The sequence below is a fragment of the Natrix helvetica genome (assembly GCF_964273705.1).
Source record: "Natrix helvetica genome assembly, chromosome: 2".
Classification (NCBI taxonomy): domain Eukaryota; kingdom Metazoa; phylum Chordata; class Lepidosauria; order Squamata; family Natricidae; genus Natrix; species Natrix helvetica.
Window position 1 is genome coordinate 161,605,954 of NC_138552.1, and position 23,727 is coordinate 161,629,680.

At 38.1% G+C, this 23,727-nt stretch overlaps 1 protein-coding gene across 1 annotated transcript in view; it reads left to right on the forward strand.

The window, feature by feature from the left end:
• Positions 1 to 17,625, forward strand: part of MLIP (muscular LMNA interacting protein) — a 72,691-nt gene extending 55,066 nt beyond the window's left edge. The window contains exons 11-14 of the mRNA XM_081945557.1: positions 1,291 to 1,350; positions 1,893 to 2,021; positions 13,989 to 14,042; positions 14,598 to 17,625. Coding sequence (XP_081801683.1) covers positions 1,291 to 1,350; positions 1,893 to 2,021; positions 13,989 to 14,042; positions 14,598 to 14,729 — 375 coding nt within the window. The 3' untranslated portion in view covers positions 14,730 to 17,625. The remainder of the gene's footprint in view (positions 1 to 1,290; positions 1,351 to 1,892; positions 2,022 to 13,988; positions 14,043 to 14,597) is intronic.
• Positions 17,626 to 23,727: the final 6,102 nt, after the last annotated feature.

Sequence of the window (23,727 nt, forward strand, 5' to 3'; positions counted from 1 at the left end):
TTGTCCTACCTGATATGCGAAGCCCTCAATTTTTAATGTGTGCTAAGAACTGTACTAGTTTGGTTCCAATAGAGATCTGCACACTTCTGACATTTTTGTGCTGAAATCCAATTCCAGTTCTCTCCCTTACGCCCCAGAACTCACACATACATGTTCTGCACTGTATATCTTAAACAACTGCTTTTGATGGAGAAGGAAGGGATGATTTGTGATACTTTTTCACTAACAATATTTGGCAAACCAGCCCTAAGTATGGCAGTGCAATGAACTTTGGGCATCACCAGCGGGTATCTTGGGCAACCTATGGCAGTAAGGCCACATTAGATATTTTTATCACTACAGGATCCAATCTGAGTTGGTCACTGGGACCAAAGACCGATACTTGCAAGTTTTCGGGCTCATGCTGGAGCCCATCATCAGACAATTTCTCTCTCTCCAGAATATGTTAATATATGGTGATGGGCTCCAGGGTGCACCCAAAAGCTTGGAAAAATAAACCTCCGGTCCCTGTGACCAACTCAGATTGGATCCTGCAACATTATCCTGGGACACATATACTTGCCTTCATTTGCTTTTTATCACTCTTGATCATTCCTGTTCCCCAACCATGATTAATTATGATAGCTATGGTAACAAAAACTCCAGCAGAAACACATGTATATTACAAGTTAAACAAAACTCCAACAGGAGGGATAAGGTCTCGTTCTCATGATAGAGTTCAATCTCCCTAAAAACTAAAGTATGGGTTTTGGAAACAAAACCCATTGTCCTCCACTTCCTATCCAATTGTATTCTCTTCTGTTGCACTGCTGGATGATACAAATAAGGGCCGTCTTGGAGGTAGAGAGAGAAACACTAAGGTCCCAGGCGCTTCTGTTGATGTAAACAGAACACTCATATAAATGTTTTGCCAAAAGAGAAAAGGCAGAATTGATTTTTTTTTTAAAAATTGGGGATTAGAAAGAGTTAGAGTTAAAGTTAAAAAGGCTAAGATGGCAAATATTTGATAGAAAGGACAGAGTGTATGTTTTCTTTTTCCCACACTTCTTTTGTTTCCCCACTTTATTCTTTATTTTTCATGCTTTTATTGTATTGTAAAATTCTAATTAGGGAGGTAGAGAGAAACTCTCAGGTTTTAAGGATTGTATTCGTTTTCTTTCCCATAGTCATAGTTCTGACCTAGCCTCATTTGAATGCCCAGGCCATCAGTAATAGCCCCCTAATGCCCAGGATGCATGGAAGCACCATTATAGCTATTACATATTTCATTTTACTTTATTTATTCATTAGATGTATATCCCGCCTTTCCTCCAGGAACTGAAGGGGGCATACCTCCAACAACCCTGTGAGGTAGGTCTGGCTGAGGGATAGAGATGAGCTAAAAGTAAGTCATTCAGTAGGTTTTCATGGTTGAGGGTGGACTTGAACCTGGCTCTCCCTAATTAAAACCCCATCAGTTAACCATTATGCTACACTGAAGCTTCTCAGGGCTAAGGTGCTTTGTTTTCAGTGCCAGCATAGAAGGTGGCATGTGCCAGCATGTGATTTACCATATAGGAACAACGAACAAGCCAGTTTGAGGGTTCCCATGACCTGAACCACTGATGAAGAATGTGAAAGGCGGAAACAGTTCTGGCTAGTATATTCACTTTTTGGCACATGATCTCAAAAATTTGGATTAGAACTTCTTGCCTAGTAGACCAAACTCTCTGTACTATATGTAATCTCTGTTAAAGTTGGCACGCACACACACATATATATATATTCATATTCGTTCATTCTTTCTGAAACATTCTTCTATGCTTTCGCATTGGTTCAAACATTGCATATTTGTCATTCTGGCCTGTGACATATTTAATATTTTTGTGATCATGTTCTCTCTTCACTACTAGACAAAGCCTGGGGTAATCCGACCAACTACTGTAAAAGCAAAAATAATAATAAAAGAAGAAGACGAGCCTGTCCAGCCAAACCCATTCAGAAAATATTTGGAAGAAAGAAGTGATCTTCAGACCAAACAGGTAGAGTTTCCCCCTTCCTTTTCTAATTCTGCATCCTTTGTCAGGATTTCTTGTCTGTGTGGACCTTTACAGAGGAGTTGGTCGAAGGCTCCTCTTGGTGATCATTTAATAGAGGTGCAAATAACATAAATGCACAGTGGCTATTTTTCTTCATGTTTGTTTTTCCTGGATTTTTGGCAGAGTTCACTTGTTTTGCACTACACCTGCCTAGTTCTCAAATCAACACCACAGTGCACAATGCAATGAAGGATTTTGTTTATCAACTGGCTTGCCTTATTGCCCTGTCCTGATTTGGGCTGTGAGGGAGTGTTTGTCCCAAGGCCATCCAGGCAGATTCTGGGCTTTAGGGGGGACTAACACATGACTGTCCCCATTCCTATTTCAGCACTTGGCTCTCTGAATAACCTATGAGCAAGATTAGAAAAAAAGAAGTTAAAAACACATGGCACAAGATAGTCTTCTTTCTGTTCTGTGGCTGCCCATTTCCTACTCCCCAGCATCCTATAGTAAGGGTGAGGTCTATGTGAGCAGAAAACAAGTGGTTTCCTTCCTTCTCTGACCGATCCAGAGGTCCTCTGACTGTTTGGAGTGGATTTCTGAAAAAGGCTCAGCCTCCAGATTCTGTGATAATTATTTTTCAGAATAGCCAAATTTCACAGGGTTATTATCTGAATAATACACAAAGGTATTCACATAGGGTTAGGGTTAGAAAAAAAGAGGAAAAGATGTAAGTGCAATAAGTAAACTTAAAAAATAAATCCAGCAGTGTTGCTACATAGAGGACTGAACCAAATGTTCTTTTCAAAAGATATCAATCCACACTTGCATACTAAAATGCCTTTGGAGGCTAGTACAGGGCTTAAAAAGATAACACTAACCATAACAATACTCCGAGTCAAGCACATATACTTTTATAGTTTGCTGTAGTCAAAATAACATAAAATACAATGGGGCTTTAAATAATCATAATTGCCATTATGATTTAAGCCTTCATTCACTTTTCTATCATATGCATAAAGTGTGCTCTAAAGCTGATGAAATTAGAAATTTGTTTCTGCCTCTCACAAGCAGTACTAGGAGTCTATTGACAGCTCTCCTAAAAACACAAAATGGCACATTTTGGTTTCTCTATCTGAGCTGTTCATTCCAGCCTCTATGTGTGGAATAAGATGAGCTTATTGTAAACTGGTATTTAGGGTTATCAGTCGCAAACTACATTGAGAAGAAGTTGAGTCATAACAACTAGATTTCTGTTCATTTTGGGTTGAAATATTTCATTGTTTATCCTGAAGGAGTTACTTGGATAAGCAGAGAAATGTTTCAAACAAACAAATAAAAATATAGTTGTCATGACTCAACTTCTAAGCAACTCTACCTGGATGACCAAGAATCTTCATAAACAGTTCAGCTGAAGATGCAAATCTTCCAAGTAAATAAGAGAGAAGTCTCAGGACAGATTCAGGTTTTTTTTCTGAGACAATATTATAGTCAGACAGATTTGTATTTGCATTTGTATACTGACTTAAATAATTTACAAGTTATAGATGCCTGAAGATACTGACCAGTGGTGGGTTTCGGATCCCGTCGGTGCGACGGGGCTGGGGGTCAACCATGTGCACGCACACTGTGCACTCATGCGCACCCACCGCCCTGTGATGCTCCAGGTGCTTGGTGGAGCGTCGAGCAGGCATCGTACACTGCGTGCGTGTGCGCAAATGGCCCAGTTGGGTCAAATACAGGTAAGGAGGGCAGGCGGGCAGGTGGGCCCTCCGCAGCACTATTCTGGTATGGTGCCTGCTGCTCCCAGCAGGTACTAGTACGCCCGTACCAGGGCGTACCGTCCGGAACCCACCACTGTTATTGACTCTACTAAGGAATGTATCATTGAACTTCATAAAAATGTATAGTACCATTAGTTTTTGTGAAATTCTTCTCTGCCGCTATAGCATTTGTGACTGCCCACAATATAGACAATAACCACATTAGCAATTTCATTTCTTCATATTCCAGAGAAAGGGGAGGGAGGGAAGGAAGAAAAGAAGGAAGGAAGGAAGGAAGGAAGGAAGGAAGGAAGGAAGGAATAGCAATAGCAATAGCAATAGCAATAGCAATAGCAATAGACTTATATATCACTTCATAGTGCTTTACAGCTCTCTCTAAGCAATTTATTGCCCCTAACAGTCTGGGTCCTCATTTTATCAATCTCAGAAGAATGGAAGGCACCTTTGAACTGCTGGTAGTGAGAAGTACTTTAGGGGAAACATTGTTAAATGTAACAATAGGACTTTTTTACTATGATATATTTTACTAGATAATTCTGCTGGATCCTGTAGAGTGTATGTCAGTCCATTACAATAATAAAGCTAGTTTCAGTGCCAAAACCAGGGTTCAACATATGGGCCGAAAAATCGAAACACACTTGTTTCTGAATCAATTAATGTAATACAAGTTTGTCTTACTTTCTCTTGGGCCTATCTTCTCGAATTTCAGGAGCCTAAAATAACCTGACTTTTACCATTCGTATGGAAATCTACGGAGTTTTTGTCACACACTATTGTTACAATTTCACTGTTATCTTGGATTATCTTGCAGCATTTTTAGGAAGGATTGATTTTTCCCCCAGCCTCATTGAAATAGTCAGGTTTTATCTTAATTATTCAGTTGAGTAACTTACTTTTTTTCTCTTGCTTGTTCAAATGCCTGAGGTAACCAGCCAAAAAACGCATTCTGTACTTTTCTACCACTAGGGAACGAGATTTGCTGAGTAAAATGACCATTATGGCCTATCTAATACAGACAAGCGTTTTTTGCTTTTCATATCTTAATTCTGAAGATTACTGTTTGAAGATTCTTCAATGAATCTTGGTACTACAAACCAGCCATGTAAAATAGAATCAGTTTTTAACATCAGTTTCATTTCAAATTAAGTTTAAAGCAGCTTTTCCATAGAACTGGCTTGGATTAGCTTCCATCAGTTAAGAAAAACAGGTGCCCTTGGGCAAGCCATCTTTAGAAAAAGTATAATATTAAGCTTTGAATATTTCCATCCTGAAGGCTGATTCATGTATTCACCTGCAGGAGATTATCTGTCCCCAGTCAAAAGACAGACAGCATGGAATGTCAATAATAGATAGGAAGTTAAAAATGCCTTTTATTGTCTTCACATCTAATTTCTGCGTTTATTTTTTGCAAAATGTTTTATCTCTTGTTGCCATTTCAGAAGAACATCCTAGAGCATAATAAACTTAAAATCAGTTTTTGAAAATGCCAGAGTTTTGAAATGCAAAAATATTATAATTGGGTATGAGTTTTTCATCTTTAATCTTTCTTAGGGGAAAATAATTTTTAATCCTTTTGTGTAAATATAGCATTATATTATTTTTAAGAAAATGGTGTTAAATTATTTTAAAATAATTAACATTAATGTATAGAGTCGAAATGTTCCCATGCTTCCCAATCAAATCCAATTAAACAAGGATGAAACAATTTGTCTTAAATTTGCTAGGCAAATTAGTCTTTGTTTATTTTTTTTAATGATGTTTTTTTTTTAAAGGAGCAAACAAACAGGCAAAAGGAGAAAAGAAATAAAGTAAAGGTTGTTACAGATAGTATCTTTCACTGGACAAAAGAACTACCATAAGGCTAGTGTTGAGTGTGTATTTGATTAGAAATTAACCACAAAAAAATAAATTCCATTTTACAATTATATTGTTTAGCAATATGTTAGAATTTAAATCTCTGAGTTAAATGCCCAAATCTCCACTATTTGTTTTTTAAGAATATAAACAAAAGAGAAAGAAAACATTACTTAAAACAGTGCTATTAATAGTGCTAATAGATATAAAAATATCTATTAGTTTCTAACTGGTCCTTTATAAGTGCACCTGCAGCTTATGCCAATGAGTACATTAATTTTCGAAGAAGAGAATCCTTAAACTAGGAAGATAGGAAAGTCAAGAAGATTAAAGTTCCTCCAAATTTTGTTGCTATGTTTTCCCCCTCCCCCTCATTAGCCAGTGATTACATTGTCAAGTGATTCTGCTCTGCTTTGGATTTAAGATGACTCTGATACTATTTTTTTTCCCCTCAAAGGCCTTATTATTATACAATCTCTTGTCCAATTAAAAAATATGGAAGCAAATATTGTCCCCAGTTTAATACCCCAATTAATCTGTTTTGCAAGAGTAGGGATCATCAGGGATAGATGCAATAATAAATAATAAAATGTGAATGTGAAACAAAGACAGAAAAAGGTAAGATGAGTTTATCTTCTTGTACATGTGCTTGGTTTTCCAAAGCATTTGTAGATAGGGTGACATTATAGCAGTCTTCCAATATGTGAGGCACTGCAACGAAGAAGAAGGGGTCAAACTATGAAGGGAAGACAAGAAGTAATGGACGGAAACTTATCAAGGAGATATCCAACCTAAAACCAAGGAGAAGTTTACTGACAGAACAATTAATTAATGGAACAACGAACTGGTAGTAAAATAAATTGAAACCCACCAGTGTTTCCAACCCTGTTGTTCTATGTTCTATTTAACACAAAGGCCTGGTTAGGAATAAGTCAGGCCCTGGCTGAAGTACAGCCTAAATTTCTAAATTATCTTTAAGATTCTAACATAATGTAAATTTCAATTCTTCCAATCACACGTTTTCCCAATGCTTTTATGAGCAAAATTAGTAGTTGTGAGAGAAAATTGACTTCAGAACTTACTAAAGGTGGAGAAATGGATGAAGACATTCTAGTAATGGCAGTTGCTGGTAGAGATGTAGTGGAGTGCTGCTGCCTGTGAATTGCTGAGAAATGAATGTTTGTTTTAAGAAAAACACAAAACTGGGGTGTGTAATATTGTGGTTTTGACCATGCTTGGATATGAGAGTAAGGGTCTGATAGAATCATTACAGATGGATGAGTAGCAGTGCTTGATTTAAAAAGTATGCATAGCAAAACAGGAAGAGGGACCCAAGAATAAATGGCTGCTGAATGAATAAGGACAAAATACAGAACTGAGTGTTAAAGAAGAATTTATTTATTAGATTTTTAAAAATTCTGCCTTATTATTTACAAGTAACTCAAGGCAGCAAACATACCTAAGGCTCTGTCCTGCTTCTCTTTTCCCCATAACAATCCTTTGGGGTGGGTTGGGCTGAGAGAGAGAGATTGGGCCAGAGTCACCCAGCTGACTTTCATGGCTAAAATGGACTAGAACTCACCATCTCCCGGTTTCTAGGCCAGAGAATGAATAAAGATTGATTTCCAGAACAAATATATGAAAGAAGAACAAACTGTTGAGAAAGGTGGAAGGATTGTGATAGTTATGGCTGGATGCAGTTAATGATATCCTCAAAAACAGAAAGGTAGCAAGTTTAAAGCTTAAATAGCAATATATCAACTGATGTATAGACACGTGGGAAGTAATCATGCTTTGCAAGGTTCATTGCATTTCTATTTTCACATTTTTTAAAAAAGTCTTTAGCTTACCAAAGAATGTATGCATTTATTCCCTTTCTGCAATTGTATAATGTTGCTTACTTGAAAACTGAACAAAATGGGCATGTAGGTATATTTGCATTTATATAGTGTGTGCAAAATATTTCATTTGGTACATTTAGCCTACATCCTGTCATTTGGGCTCTTTTCAAGAGGATTAAAGGAATGCTAGAACAGGATTAAAGGGATGTTCGAACATCAGTGTTGAATTTGTTAAATTGAGAGAACAGCAGTTCCTGGCTTGTACATCATTTTGTAGCCTTAGGCCTCAAAACTAGAAATATGTCCTGAGATGTACAAATTGCTGAAACGTATGTTTAATTTCATTGACTAAACTATTTGTCAGCTGTGTCATATTATTCCTATGGATTCCATGCTAGACATTTTGCAGAAAAATAGGATGCTGGTGATGTGGTGTCATCATGAAATTTTGACTAGGGAAAAAAGAGGGAGAAATCCATCCATTTTCCTCCTGTGTTAATGCATACTCCATTAGGCAGGCAGCATGCTTCTAGAGAATTCAGCTCTTCATTAGCAGATTTTGTTATGACTTTTACCAGTACATCAATTTTGTCCATTTGAGTTTAATCTATAGTGCCATTACACATCAGGGATAATGCCAGCATGTTCAGAGTTAATTTCTTGGCATGACTACCTCTGTAACGTTTTACTATGCTCTTTGGTATTCTTTGTGGACATTTGAAGATATTTGAAGCTGGCTGTTGAATGTCTGCACATTTATTATCTAGTTTCTTTCTTTCTTTCTTTTTAAAAAAGCAGATTGTATCTGCAGTAATGGATACTGGGGATTGGAGCAGGAGATCTCTAATTCTTACATTCAATGATTCTGCTTTATGCAGAACTTTGACAGGAAATAATTGTTCACTGTATGACATCTGCAAGTCCAGACAGGAAAAAAGTCTGAAATGTGGTCTTCATCAGCTTTTTAATTGGCTTTTCTCATAGAAAAGGTTCCAGCAGTTTCCACGGGTTAACAGTTGGATGCCATTATTACTTTCCTGTCAAATAGTTGCTCCAAATGTTTCTTCTCCCACAAAAACATCTCGTATTCTCCAAGAAAAAAGGCATTTCTTTACATTTGGAAACTCTTGCAATTTTGGGAAACCTGAAGCTTGCTCTATGTCTAAAATAGTGTTTGCTATTTTGATACATTTTTATGAAGTCATTGTCTTTTGGACCATGCTTGATTTATACAGAATTAATTGATCATGTTTCTGCATTTCGTTGACTCATGATCAGTAGAGACAAACTCTCTCTCTGTTACAGGTGCTTCCAAGCATCATCTTAAAATGGGAACAAGCCTGCATCAGCTCAGCAGAAGATTTTATAAGTTCAGAAACAGAGAAGAGCATAGTGCAAATGCTGCATTGTTTTAATGTGCTATATTGCATTTTAATTGAATGTCTGTAAGTCACTTAGAGTTGCCTCTAGTGAACTGAGCAGCATACGTTTAATAAAATGGTACTACATTTGTTTTCTATTTCTAGTTTTAGAGTATTTCTCCTTTCATTTTGGAGCAAAGAGATTCAGTACAGCAATAGACTTGCTCAAACATCTTTTCTAGTAAATGGATTTAATCTAATAAATAAATCTAATGATAGATAGATAAATAGATAGAGTTATACCAAAACAGATTTAAATTAAAAGAAAGCAGCATAATTATATTTTTCCTCCTTCCCCCCCTCTCCTTCTCCTCTTCCTCCTCCTCCTCCTCATCACTAGATTTTACTTTTCCTAGTCAACAAACTGTAGTGATATTTAGTAGAAGAAATTATCTAAATACCGTTTTCAAGCAATTGGAATTTACCTCAGTCCTTAAAGTGGATTTTTTTACTCCATAATTCAGCAGAATTTCTCTCCTGCATCCATTGTTAAAGAGGACTCCCTATTCTCTTCCTAAGATTTTGTAGTCATGTTGCCCTTTTCTCTCTCTTTTGTTCCAATTTTTCTTGTCCTATTTCTCAATTTTAACCATACTTATAAGGCTGTCCAGGCCTTTCTTTTGTCACATGTATCATTCTTAGATTTCTTGCTTACCTATCTGCAGACCATGTCCCTGAAGATTCATAATAATATATTTTGAAAAAAAATTACTTCAGTGTAGTTATGTAGAAAAACAAAAAACAAACCTTAGGACTGCAGAGGATTTCTTTGTTTGGTGGGCATATTTCCATACTGCCAAATCAATAAGGATTTCTGGCCATTCAAGGTAATAAACACAAACATTAAAAAACCCAATAAAATACAAACACGACCCCCCCCCCAAATAACTAGATCAGTGATAAAAAGAACATAAAAATATGAATAACAATAATAAGTGCCTGCTCCATCCATCAGCAATGCATTAGGCTCTGAGTCTCCAGACCATGACTATTGCACGATTAGTATAAAGAATGTGTTTCGATTGTATTCCAGATAAAATTTATTCTCATTTATCCTCGTTATTCTCAATGAAATTACTGCTGCTTATATTTGTCATTTTTGAGCTAAGTTATAAGGAACCTCCATTAATTTTATTCCTGTGTGTGTGTGTGTGTGTGTGTATGTATGTATGTATGTGTGTGTGTGTGTGTGTGTGTGTATATATATATATATATATATATATATATATATATATATATATATATATATATATATATATATATATATATATGCATTAAGAAGTATGATTGATTGATTTAAAATTTAGATTTCTATGGCTGCGCAACTCAACCTAAGTGGCATACAGTTAAAACCAATATAATACCAACAATACAGGGGGTGGGTTGCTGCAGGCGTTACTGTCGGTTCACTGCGTGAGCCATTTTGCACATGCGCAGAACATTAAAAAAGGAGTAAAAACATGCCGGCAACAGCATGGGCAACCAGGGAACCAGTTCGGGGACGTGGCCAGCCGGCCATCCCTACCAGTTCGGCGACCTAGTCGCAAAATCCACTACCGGTTTGCCCGAACTGGTGTGAACTAGCAGGAACCCGCCTCTGCAATAATATAGACAAAATAAATACAACATATGACTGTAGATCAACTTGGCACACTACCAAGCTATCCCAGAACTTTGGAAGTAAGGGGGTAGGAACCCAGCTTTTAAAATCTAGTCTAAAGATTTTCATAGTGAGACAGTCTGAACTCTTGGTGAGATATTACTCTAGAACAATCATGGTGAACCTTAATAACCTTGATGTAATGATAACCATTACAGCTAGACTAGCAGTGGTAATTCTGAGGTGTATTGCTTATTCTGCTGTATTCTGAACCAGCTGTAGCTCCTGAGTGTTCTTCAAGGGCAACTCCATTTAAAGCCATTGCAATAATTTACATGTGGGGTTATCAGGAATGAATGACTATGATAATGGACTTCTGACCCAGGAAGTAGTGCAATTTGGACACCAGATGATTTTTTGTTAAGGTCCTCGTGGCAAAGTTGCTACCTGCTGACTGAACAGGAGCCAATTGTTTTGGTTCTGAATGGAGAAGTGCCACCCCATTTAGAATCAAAGTTGAAAATTCACTGACATCAAAAGAATCATGCAATCATAGCTACCCAGTCTCTTCATGGTGTATTTAATCTTGTCTTCCCAGGTTGGTACAATATCTCAATCATCTTATTTGAGTGACCAAAGATTATAATGTTTAATTGAGAACCGTTAACATACTTATGGTTTGTTGTTGTTGTTAGTTGCGAAGTCATGTCCGACCCATCGCAACTCCATGGACAACATTCCTCCAGGACTTCCTGTCCTCTACCATCTTCTGGAGTCCATTTAAGCTCACACTGACTGCTTTGGTGACTCCATCCAGCCACCTCATTCTCTGTCGTCCCCTTATTTTTTTGCCTTCAATTTTTCCCAGCATTAAGCTCTTCTCCAGTGAGTCCTTCCTTCTCATTAGGTGGCCAAAGTATTTGCGTTTCATCCTAGGGATCTGGCCTTCTAAAGAGCAGTCAGGGTTGATCTCCTCTAGGACTGACCTGCTTGATCGCCTTGCAGTCCAAGGAACTTGCAGGAATCTTCTCTAGGACCATAGTTCAAAGGCCTCAATTCTTTGTACCTGATCCTATATCCAATATTAACAGATGACTTTGCTCAAGGGTGTCACTTAGAAGTTAAGCAGAAGAGTTGAGAGCATTGAGCCCTGAGGTATCTCACTACCCAGTGGCTTCAAACTAGATTCCTTGACACCTGTCAACATTTGGAACTGACCACAGAGAAAGAAATAACATTCCAGCACCAGCACTCCTACTCTCAAACTCCATGGATGGTCTAGAAGAATACTGTAATTGGTATATTGAAACTGCTGAGATATAAGAAAAAACAGGAGAGTTGCACCACCCTTGCCCCAGCTCCACCAGAGGTTACCAACAAGTGTGATCAATGCTAATTCTCTACTATGCTTGACTTGAAATCCAATTGAAATGAGTCCAGGTAATTCATTTCTTCCAGTCTGCCTGGAACTGTAGTCTGACAACATTCTTCACCTTTCTGGATAAAAATTGTCTAGAACCATTGAATCCAATTATGGCTTCCTGAGGGCAAGTGGGCACACTATTGCCTCTTTCAAGCCAAGTGAAACAATCCTCTTCTCAAGGATAAATTTACTGTTGCATGGATTTAACCACATGCCACCTCTCAAGAGATCAGGAGGGACATCGTTTACATAAGCAGGTGACTGGATAGCATGTCCTGTCCTCTCCCTCAAGAGTCACAGAGCCAAGCATTTCCCACACAACAAAACAAATCTATGCCTTGATCACATCAACCTGATCTTAGCACCTCAGTGGATCTGAACAATTTTATCCATTAGATGCCCAGAGTAGTCTTCATAACAGCCTGCAGATAGTCTTGTGATTCCTTCCCAGCAGGGAATGGGTAACTTTAAACAGTGGTTATGTGTGGATAACTACATTTTTCTACTCTTATTCCAATGATGTAATCCATAATATGGGCTCTTAGCAATGCCTGGTTGGTCTGTTCTTTTCTCCAACTCTGCTCTAGAAGTCTCTCTTGTCTTTTACCTCCTCCAAAATCCAAGGAGCAAGAGACACTGTACTTTACAGCCAGAATTTTCTCCCTAACAACAGCAACTAGGCATGTAGATTACAGCCTGATCTTCAATATGAACATTTTTGTGGGTGAGAAAATATAACTAATATTTAGTTCACATGAGTCAAAAAGCCTGAGAAAACTGACGAGGCAAGTCATTTACAATATTAGTTATATAAACAGGAGAAATCAATTCAGCAGTTCTTATAAACATCTTTTTAAAAAAAAACAGGGAATGAAAAGGAGACTTAGAAGGTTTAAGGTTAAGATCAGATCTATTGGCTAGGTTCCCTGTGAAATCTATTATAAAGCTTCAAAACTCAAGCAGCCGAGGTGGGATGAATGCTGATAGATCGGCAAACAGCCTCTCACATCTAAACCTCACAAAACTTCAGGATCACAAATCACAAACAGAAGTATTGCAATTGGAGTCTAGCTTTCAAATGAGCGAAAATAAAATTGCTTGATTCTCCAAGAAGAGTGACATTGATGACCCTAAAGTGCATGTTTCTTTTCAGTTTCTGTTGTCTTTCAGGGAAAAGCTTCTTGTTTAGATCTAAAGGGGCACGGTATCCTAGCGGTTAAGATGCTGGGCTTGTCGACCAGGAAGTCGGCAGTTCGAGACCCAAGTACTGCATGATAGGGTGAGACCCTGTTCTTGCTCCAGCTCCTGCCAACTTAACAGTTCAAAAGCATGCAAATTAGGGGTGTTGTACACTTACCTTCCCTACCGGTTCGCAAATGTTCCGCGCATGCACTTTGGGTGAAAAAATGGCTTAAATGGGATGCCATAGAGCTGGGTGCAGGTGGGCGAAGCCATCCACAATTTCCACTACTGGTTCTGGCTATCCAGTCCAAACCAGTAGAATACCACCTGTGATGCAAATGTGAATAGATAAATAGGTACCACCTTGGTAGGAAGGTAACTACATTATATGCACCTCGTGTATGGTCATGCCAGCCACAGGACCACAGAAGGGTCTTTGGACAATGTTGGTGCCCTTTGCTAGAAAATGGTAATGAGCACTGCCCCCTAGAGCCGGACACGACTGGTCAGGGGAAACCTTTACGTTTTACCTTTTCTTGTTTAGACGCTACCCCAATGAAAAGAAAAATAATGTCCTTTTTTCAATCAGTGTTAATTATTGCTGGAAATGGGCAAAACTATTTCTTTCTGCACATAAGAAGTCAAAGTTCCAAGAACTCTAGTCTGCTGTCTGCACAAATACACCATCTGGCATTTTCCTGATAACATTATCAATAAGTCCTCAGATAGTCATTCATAATGAGGCTATTAGGAGCAAATTGCCTTTAGTTTTCAATTTGTGCTTTTTATTTTAATGTTATGCCATTATTATGTCGTCATGGCTACTTCAGTTGCCCTTTAATGTTCTTGACATTTCCATTTGCAGATCATTCATCCAATTGTGCCTATTCCTGAAAATGAAGCACTCAGTTCTAAAGAGGTAAACCACTTTCCAGTTCTGAAAGCATGCAGTCTAATGAATGAATATTAGTTTGGTTGTGCTTTTATTGGTGCGATAGCTAAAGGAAGCAGGTTCTGCCTGGCGAAGGCCCTCTTATTCAATAAACCAATAAAGTTTTTTTTTTTTTTGCTAATCTATCATTTTGTAAAAAAGTGTAATCATCTGCTTGCCTCATATGCGTAAGGTACATTTGTTTTTGCATGTTGATAAAAACCTCAAGGGACTAATTAGACCAGATGTGTCCAACCCTGGCAACTTCTGGGAGTTGAAGTCCACAAATCTTAAAGTTGCCAATGTTGGACAACCCTGATTAAGATTTTATTTGGTGCAGGACTGTTTAATAGATTCTTCTTTCAGTCTATGGTACTCTTACTACCTTGTTGTCAAATCTGTATTATAATTCCCACAAAAACAAACATACCTTGTGATGTAAGCAAATCAGATACTTTTCTTGACTGCTAGCCAAAACCATCAATCAACAAGTCCCTTGGCTGTGCTCACACAGTATCCATTTGACATATTATTTCTTTTCAGCTTTCCTCGGTTAGAAGAAAGGACAAATCACTCTACCAAGACCTAAATTTTCTAGACACTGAAAGTCCATACCAAAGAGATCACTCTCCACTCAGTGGAAACTCAAGAAATGATTTCGCAAATCTCAGCTAAGGTATAGCCATAAAGCTCTGACATCTATTTATGCCATGTAGCTACTACGTCTTGTGACCCTGGGATAGTTTTTAGGCCCTGGAATCACTGTGCCTTAAATACCAGCTGCTCTGGTGAAAGTATCTCCATATTTGTGAGCCTCCAAAATGCATCCAGCCGGCAATTCAGTAACAACGTATGTGGGACAATGTGACTTGATCCAATAATAGATGTTAATAAAGGTACTGTTCTGAGTTTCTAATAATGCTTGGGGTCTTTTGGAGGGCTGCTCAAACGAAAGAAGGTGCTGGAGACTGTCACTTTGCTTTTTAACATTTTAGATTATTTTTTTAAAAAATAGCAAGGTAATGTTAAGTATTTCTTGAACGTTATACATATTTCATGTTTTAAACGCTGTAAGCCCAGTAAAATAGGTATAATGTGGAGGGTGCAGAAATAAATGTCCAGGAAGATATTAATACTCCTAGACATTATACCGGTGAACCTGAACTCTATAACAGTTCAAAACTGTATTATTAAACACGTTCAGCCTTCTCTAAAAGACTGTCCCATCATAAACCTACTGCAGGCATCATGCTTAGCACTGGTTTGCTTTAATTGCAGTTTGGCTAATTTGCAAGAAACAAGTTAGAATCAGTTGCTGGAAAAGCAAATTATTCTCGTGTCATTTGGCCAAATTCCTGTCTTATTTTATCTTCTTTTTAGCTGTTTTTGCCTTACACCCTAATCCTAAACACCTTTCATTTGAGGGCTCCTTGGTGCTCTCTGGGCTTGGTTGTTTCCCTGCAGACATTTATTACCCAAACTAGGTACCAGTGCTAGTAAGGAGTGCAGTTTCTCCTCTCCCATTCCTTACTAGCCCTGATGGTGTTACTTTCTTCATTATTGTTGAAACCCAATGGTCACTAAGCAAATGGTCGCAAGTTGACAACTACCTTTATTTTCTACTTTAGTTTAATTGCTACTTTTATTTTAGTTACATTCGAACTGTTTAATATATTACCCGGGAGTTTAAAAAAATATTTCATGCATGCATGTTACCACGTATTAAGACCGAATTTTTAGTCGTTAGCTCTAAAACCCAATTCCACAAAAGGCCTATGTGTGTTTTAAGACTTAAAGAGGACGTTTTCCTCTGTGCACTTTTTTAAAAAAACAAACCATTACAAATTCAAAACATTCAATTCTGCATTCAAAAGAGTGATTCTACATTCACAGGACACAGTGTCCCTCATTTTAGAAATATTTAGAGGGCGTTGCACTCTAAAGCTGCTTCTGTCCTTTGTTCATGCTGACTTGACTACATTTATCTGCCCATTGGATGATTTCCAGTTTCTAGTTCAGGAAAGTGATACAGTGAGTCTTCAACTTAAAACAAAAAACCCTTTTATTAATTTATTGTGAATTCTTCTCATTCTCGTCGAACAAAGTCTTTCAAGGGAAGATTTACAGTCACAGACCTTATCTGGCTTGGAGAGCTGCCAGGCTGATATCTGCAAAACTTGGCAAGGAGAATCACGAACCAATTAAGCGAGCTAATTGTCTCCTGCAAAGTCCATTCCCCTTTCGCTCCTTTTTTATTTCCTCTGGGAGGGGCCATTCATCGTCCATCTGTAGCCTTACCCCCAAGTCGACCCCTGTTCTTTAGCTGTTTCCTTCATCTGGCAACCCTGTGCATGCGCACACTGGGAACAAGCTCCAGCTGTTTGTCTGCCTCACTGATGTCTGACCTTGAAGGGAGCTGATAAATGGCAGACAGCTCTGGTCTCCTCTCTGCCTCCAACACAGAGCCCTCAACAGAGCCTTCCCCAGACTTCAGGAAAAGCACGCGCACACACAAATATACATGCATATACATATGCAACAGAGATGGTATTTAGCAGGTTCTGACCAGTTCTGGAGAACCGGTAGCGGAACTTTTGAGTAGTTTGGAGAACCGGTAAATATCACCTCTGACTGACCCCACCCCCATCTATTCTCTGCCTCCCGAGTCTCAGCTGATGGGGAGGAGATGGGGATTTCACAGTATCCTTTCCCCTGGAGTGCAGTGGGAAAGGAGATTTTACAGTATCCTTCCTCTGCCATGCCCACCAAGCTATGCCACACCCATCAAGCCACGCCCACAGAACTGGAAGTAAAATAATTGAATCCCATCACTGATGTACAAGGGTAATTTGAGTGAACATATGCAAAGTCAAGCCATCAAAAATTACTTACATTGAATTCATAATGTAGGTATGAGAACCAGGATTAAAATAAGAATAGCTTTCTTGCAGCCCTGTTGATGCCTCTTGTCTTCCAGAGATAAATAAAGAACAGAGGTTCCATAGCATAGCAACTGAAGATCTCTCCTTGCTCAGAGAATATGGCTGTTTGAAACCTGGTTATCTATCATCTATCTATCTATCTATCATCTATCTATCTATCTATCTATCTATCTATCTATCTATCTATCTATCTATCATCTATCTATCTATCTATCATCTATCTATCTACCTACCTACCTACCTACCTACCTACCTACCTACCTACCTATCTATCATCTATCTATCTACCTACCTACCTACCTACCTACCTACCTACCTACCTACCTACCTATCTATCTATCTATCTATCTATCTATCTATCTATCTATCTATCTATCTATCTATATCTTTTCTCCCCCGAGGCGCCAAATTTTCACACTTTTCTTAATACCCCATTCCCCTCACATTACAGCCACTGGACAAATATGGCAGATATAGGTTGACTTATTTATTTACTTGTTTTAAAAAAGGGCAAAGTAACCAACTCAGAAAAAGAAAAATTGTTACCTTATCTTTTAAAAAAAACCAACAGTAAGGACAAAAGGAGAAAGGCAGTTCTTAAAGAGGAAACAGGAAAGCAGCCCTTCAAAGGGAAGTGTGTGTATATATATATGTTACGGTGAAAGACCGAAATCTGGTGAATGTCGACATTCACCGGTGAAAGACCGAATATTTCATTACATTGTTTTACATTCGGACCTTCACCGGTGAATGTCGACATTCACACAGTCGCTTGGTGTATGTCCGAAAATACCCTTATCCTCTCGACACCCTTACCCTAAATCCCCTTACCCTAATACCTCAGCTCCTCGCTTCCTTTTAAGCGTCTTCTTAAGGATCGCAGTTTTTTTAAAAAAAACTCCGCGAATAGAAGACGCTTAAAAGGAAGCGAGGAGCCGAGGTATTAGGGTAAGGGGATTTAGGGTAAGGGTGTCGAGAGGATAAGGGTATTTTCGGACATACACCAAGCGACTGTGTGAATGTCGACATTCACCGGTGAAGGTCCGAATGTAAAACAATGTAATGAAATATTCGGTCTTTCACCGGTGAATGTCGACATTCACCAGATTTCGGTCTTTCACCGTAACATATATACACATGCACACACACACACACACACACACACACACACAGAGTTGCTGGCCTCTATTGGCAATGGGACCATCTGAAGGTAAAGACAATTGACAGAGCTGATTTCAAGTTCAAAATGGTTCTATAACGACCAACAGAGCCCATTTTGAATAAAATCGTCTCTTTCCAATTTCACACTGGTTTGAATTCAAAATGGTTTGTGCTCCATGACTGTCCATCCTAAAAGATGAATTTTATAATTACTTCACTGTAGGAAATAGATCTGCCTGCACTCTGTTTTTTTAACATTCAATCAGCAGGGGAGAAAGGTGAACCGGATTCTGGATTGCGGTGTGTGAAAAATCCTGGCACTGAAAATAGAATGACATGATTGGTTTAAAAAAAAAGTATGATAACATTGAGAAGGTACACAGAAAACTGGATTAATTTTTTCAATAGGCCTGGCAAACCAACTGTAACGGATTTTAAAAAAAAGTCTGAATTAAAAATGAGAAAAAAGGGAGAAATCTATGGCTGAAACAGCCTGATTACATTATCAATAAAAATCTGAACGAGTAGGATAATCCAGCTAAAAATGCATGGCTGTTCTACACATTAGTTACAGTCTATGCTACTTTATTTTAGAGAAGATATACATCTCTCTCCCACAGTGGAAACAAAGCAAAAGAATCATTTGCCATATAGCAAAATAAAGAATGATAAAAGATAAAACACAATAGAAGAAAAAAAAAAACATTGGGATTGAACATTAAAAATAAAAGCAGCAACCCAAACTAATCTGGATAGAAGACAGGGAGAAGTGGCTGAAGGGGCTTATTTTTTATTTATTTATCAAATTTATTTGCCAACCATGAAGGTGACTCTGACTACCTTACATCAAAGTATGTTCCTAGGATCTTTTTTTTTATGAGGGAAAAACTCTTTCGGTCATCCTTGCTCCAGCTCTGGAAGGATACAGAGATGATTCTCTCACTTAAATTTTAGAGACTGGTAGAAGAATAATAGAGGAAATGTTCCTTTTTATAAGGATAAATCCAAACTAGATTTTAAGGCAATCAAAAGTACTATTTTGGACTATGCTATGAAAAGAACCAATAGCCGACATTGTCTATATACATTGTAAAATGGGTTAGGGTGAAGCTATAAAGTTGCTTATACAGATAATCCTCAATTTAAGTTCACAATTTAGTCCAAAATTTATGTTGCTAAGTGAGAAATTTGAGTTTTGCCCCATTTTACAACTTTCCTTGCCACATTTGTTAAGTGATTCACTGCAGTTCTTAAATTAGTAACACTGTTGTTAAGTGAATCTGGTTTCCCCATTGACTTTGCTCATCAAAAGATTGCAAAAGGAGATCACATCACTCTGGGACACTGCAACCGTAATAAATCTGAGTCAGTTGTCAAGCATACAAATGCAAATCATGTGACTATGGGGAAGCTGCAACGGTCATAAATATGAAAAATGGTCATAAGTCACTTTTGTCAGTGCTGTTGTAACTTCGAATGGTCACTAAATGAGCTGTTGTAAGTCGAGGGTTACCTGTAGATGGTAGTATTTTACCATCACACCATTCAGATGATCATCTTGTCACTGCGTTAATTAGTTTGCCAACTTGTGCTTATATTCTGACTTATACAGTAGACTGAATTGTTTCTTATCTGACAATGATTAATGCGCATGTCACATAATACGTCACACATTCTTTACTTTCCTTCTGATCTTCCGTTTGCCTGCCAAGAGGACGCAGGCACTTAACTCTGTCAAAAATGTAGTTAATTGAGTTAGCAAGATTTGTATTTTATTTTATTTTATATTAAAGTTTTTTTAATTAGAATATGCTCCGCGTTTTATTTTCTGCTTATTCGGAAATATGCTGCTTGGAGAGCCAACGGTCTACGCCTCATTAATTCAGGGTGAAACTTCCCCTGACACATCTGGAATTTGGTATGTTTCTGTATAATGAATTTGGTTGCTGTGCCTTTTGAAATGGAAATTTCAGATGGATGGCAAGGATCATAAACTCAGCCATCTTGAATACTGTGGAATTTTCATCTGAATAAATGAGGCGGGAAAGAACAGTGTCACCGGAACAAGCATCTGTATTGTTCAGAAAGCATATCATTTCTGAGTAAAGAATGTGTTCAAGCTACTTTCAAATGTATTAGGCAGTTAGATCTACCTTCAAATGTTAGTTTGGTGCCATGATTTTTTTTTTCTGATCACAAAAATGTTATATAGAGTATTTACAAAAAATGTTTGTACATAATATTTGAACTGCAAATATTTAAGTTGTTGTAGTTGGAGATTTGCTTTCTGTATATAGGATATTCCTTCTTTGGGGTTGAGATAAATGTGCATCTATTTTTCTTTTTTAACCATAATGTAGGATATGTAGAAAATTACTTATCTGCCTGGCACAACACTAGCACACAACCCATGCTGAAATAAGTAGAAGTGTTTCAATATTAACATTATTTCTCTGTGTATACTAAAAACTCTTGATACCGTGTTTCTCTGAAAATAAGACAGGGGCTTATTTTCTTTTGACCCTTGAAATAAGTGCTTGGCCTTATTTCCGGGAAGATTTTATTATTTTTGACATGCAGGAGGCAGCGAGCTTTGTCACCTCATGGCTGCTACTGTGTTGCAATATTTTCGGGGAGGGATTATTTGTGGGAGAGGGATTATTTTAGCTCATGCAGTCAAAAGCCTGATTGGGCTTATTATCCGGCGAGGTCTTATTTTGGAGGAAACAGGGTAGCACATGGCAAGCAGACTCAAAAATACAGCAGTCCCAAAAAGATGTGGATTGACTGAGGAAAATATTTATCCCAGACTGTTGACTGAGCATTTATTATCTGTAGTGGAAAAAATCATTTGTTTGGAAAAATCATGTAATGTTTTCAAAAGAAATAAAATGAAACTATATATTGTAAAAAAAAGTTTTTTGTGTGTGTTGTTATGTCTATTGATTACTGGCTAGAAGAATTGGCCAGCAATTCTCGCATTTGAATTTTGGTATCCAGAAGTTATCATTGCTGTAAGTCAGCCTCAAGTTGTGTGCCCAGTATTTTCTAAAAGTATTCAGAAACGTCCACCATTTTCTTCTTTCCTGCAAGGATTGTTTTTCCTGATGGAATAAAAAAACTGATTCCTGTGTTTCATGAGCATAGTAATTTAGGACCTTTTCCAAAGCTTCATTGAGGCATTCTCCTAAATACTTCAGGAAGAAGTATTTAGTAGAGACACGCATTGCCTCTCCTACTGATCCACAAATTGGATGAAATGCACAAAAAGAGCACAGGTAGAGGCTCTCCCTCAGATCCGAAGCTCCACAACTGGACAATCACCTCATAAGGAACCAGATGTGCCACATTCCAGTGGGCAGAAGCAAGGTGTGGGGCAGACAGGGAATTGCCACAACCCTATTTTTTATACTACTCATGTTTCTATAATGGGAACAGCTGAATAAGAATATTACTTGAATCATGATTTCAGCAATAGATATCTAAAATGGAGGTTTACTATAGACATAATATTTGGAAAATGACTGCATTAGAACAAAATAAATCCCCAACATGGAAGTTGTGACTGATTGCACACCCTGTTTCCCCAAAAATAAGACAGGGTCTTATTTTCTTTTGACCCCCGAAATAAGCACTTAGCTTTATCTTTGGGATCTTATTATTTTTGAGGTGCAGGACGCAGCAAGTGTGGTCACCTCATGGCTGCTGCTGTGTTCCAATATTTTGGGGGAGGGCTTATTTTCAGGGGAGGGCTTATTTTAGCACATACGCTCAAAACCCTGATAGGGCTTATTATCCAGGGAGGTCTTATTTTCAGATAAACAGTCAGAGGTGGTTTGCTCCCTGTTCGGCCCAGATCAGGTGAACCAGTAGTAGTGGCGGTGGGAGGCTCCTCCCACCCACCCGGACTCTTCTGCACATGAAGCATTGCACACATGAGAGTGCGCTTGAGTGAACCGGTAGTAAAAAATTGGAAACCCACCACTGGAAACAAAGTACCAGTTCAGGAAGCTTTCTTCCCTTACCTTGGGAGTCCTTTATCTTCACTGGCTGGCCTACATATTCTCCTCAGTGTTTGGCCCATAAAAAGTGTACAAATAACCCGAAAGGAAAGGAATAGTACACGTAAGGAATATAATGTTGGAAGAATTATGTTAACTGATGTTGAATTGTGATTTAAAAATGGATTATAATAGTATGCCTTGAGGGGAGGAGGTTGTATTAAATGGCCAAGAAGGCTGAGGAAACTCCCTCAGAACAAAGAGATTCAAGGAAGTTGCCCAACATAGGGAAAGTTAATCCAAAATACAATTAGGATAAACATTGAAACAACAACGGACTTCAAGAACTGGCATGCATTCATGGCTCCCCTTTTTACTTGTCCATTTGTAAAGTTTGTCTTTGGACCGAATTGCTTTTTAATAGCTAGGTCAAATGACACAATTCTGAGAGAAGATGCAATGTATTGCTTTGTTGTTAAACATAGTAATTCTTGGAACTAGACCATTGGTTTTAAAATGTGGTCTTGGGATTTCATCTTGTTTAAATAGTCCGGGGCAGTGTTTACTCATGCATCGATATGAAGAGCTCCTCTTCTCTGGAATCCTTAAGCACCCAGCTGGATATGTTGCTCTTGTTACATTTGAATGATGCTGTGTCTTTTAAAAAGAGAGTTGGCCATGCCAATAAATAAAATAAAGGAAGTCTAGTCTACAACAAGCAGTTACTCTTTCTTCTGTGTCTTCTCATCTATACTTTTCTGATGAAAGTGTAAAATACAGATTTTATGTAAGCCTGGAAAAGGGGAAGAAAAGGAGAATCAAAATGATCAAAGAAGAGGAACTATACCCCTCAGAATTAAAATTAGCACTTATGAAGATGTTTCATTTTTAATTTAAGGGGAAAAAGGCAAGTAGTGCACGTATGAGGGGGAAGAAGAGGGATATGATCTGCAAAATGAAATGTGATCTAAAAGAAGTTGATTTTCTTTTACACTTGACACTTAAGAGGTCCTTCTCCATTTGCACTTAGTGCAACCCATACATGCTTAGCAATCCTTTTTGTCTGCTGTGTCCACATGAGATTGATTTCATATGATCCCCAATCCATGCCTCAATTATCTTTAGCAATAGCTCTCTGAAATGCAATTCACATTTGGGAACCGGTAGCGAAAGTAAGTGAATCCCACCACTGGTGAGGTAGGTACCAGGATTTCCCAGATTAGAGAGAACTGTTATGTCAACAAAAGCAAAAAAAAGCCTGCTTCCCATGACTTTGAAGAGAAAAGCAAAATATCCATTTATTTGGAAAGGAAGGGAGGTGAAGAAAGCCTAGGTTTTAAATCATGGAGCAAACACACATATTCAGCACATAGATCTTTTACATAAAGCCACGGTTTTATCTTATGTTCAATAAAGCAATCCATATGAATATGTTATGCCTGTGAACTTTTGCTGCTTGTTGAGTTACGGGTTTGGTGAATCTCCATTTATTGTCATATCTGGCGTGAAATTTATCAGAACATGAGTTAAACGATCAAGAGTCTGGCATTGTTTTGGATACAACCAGAT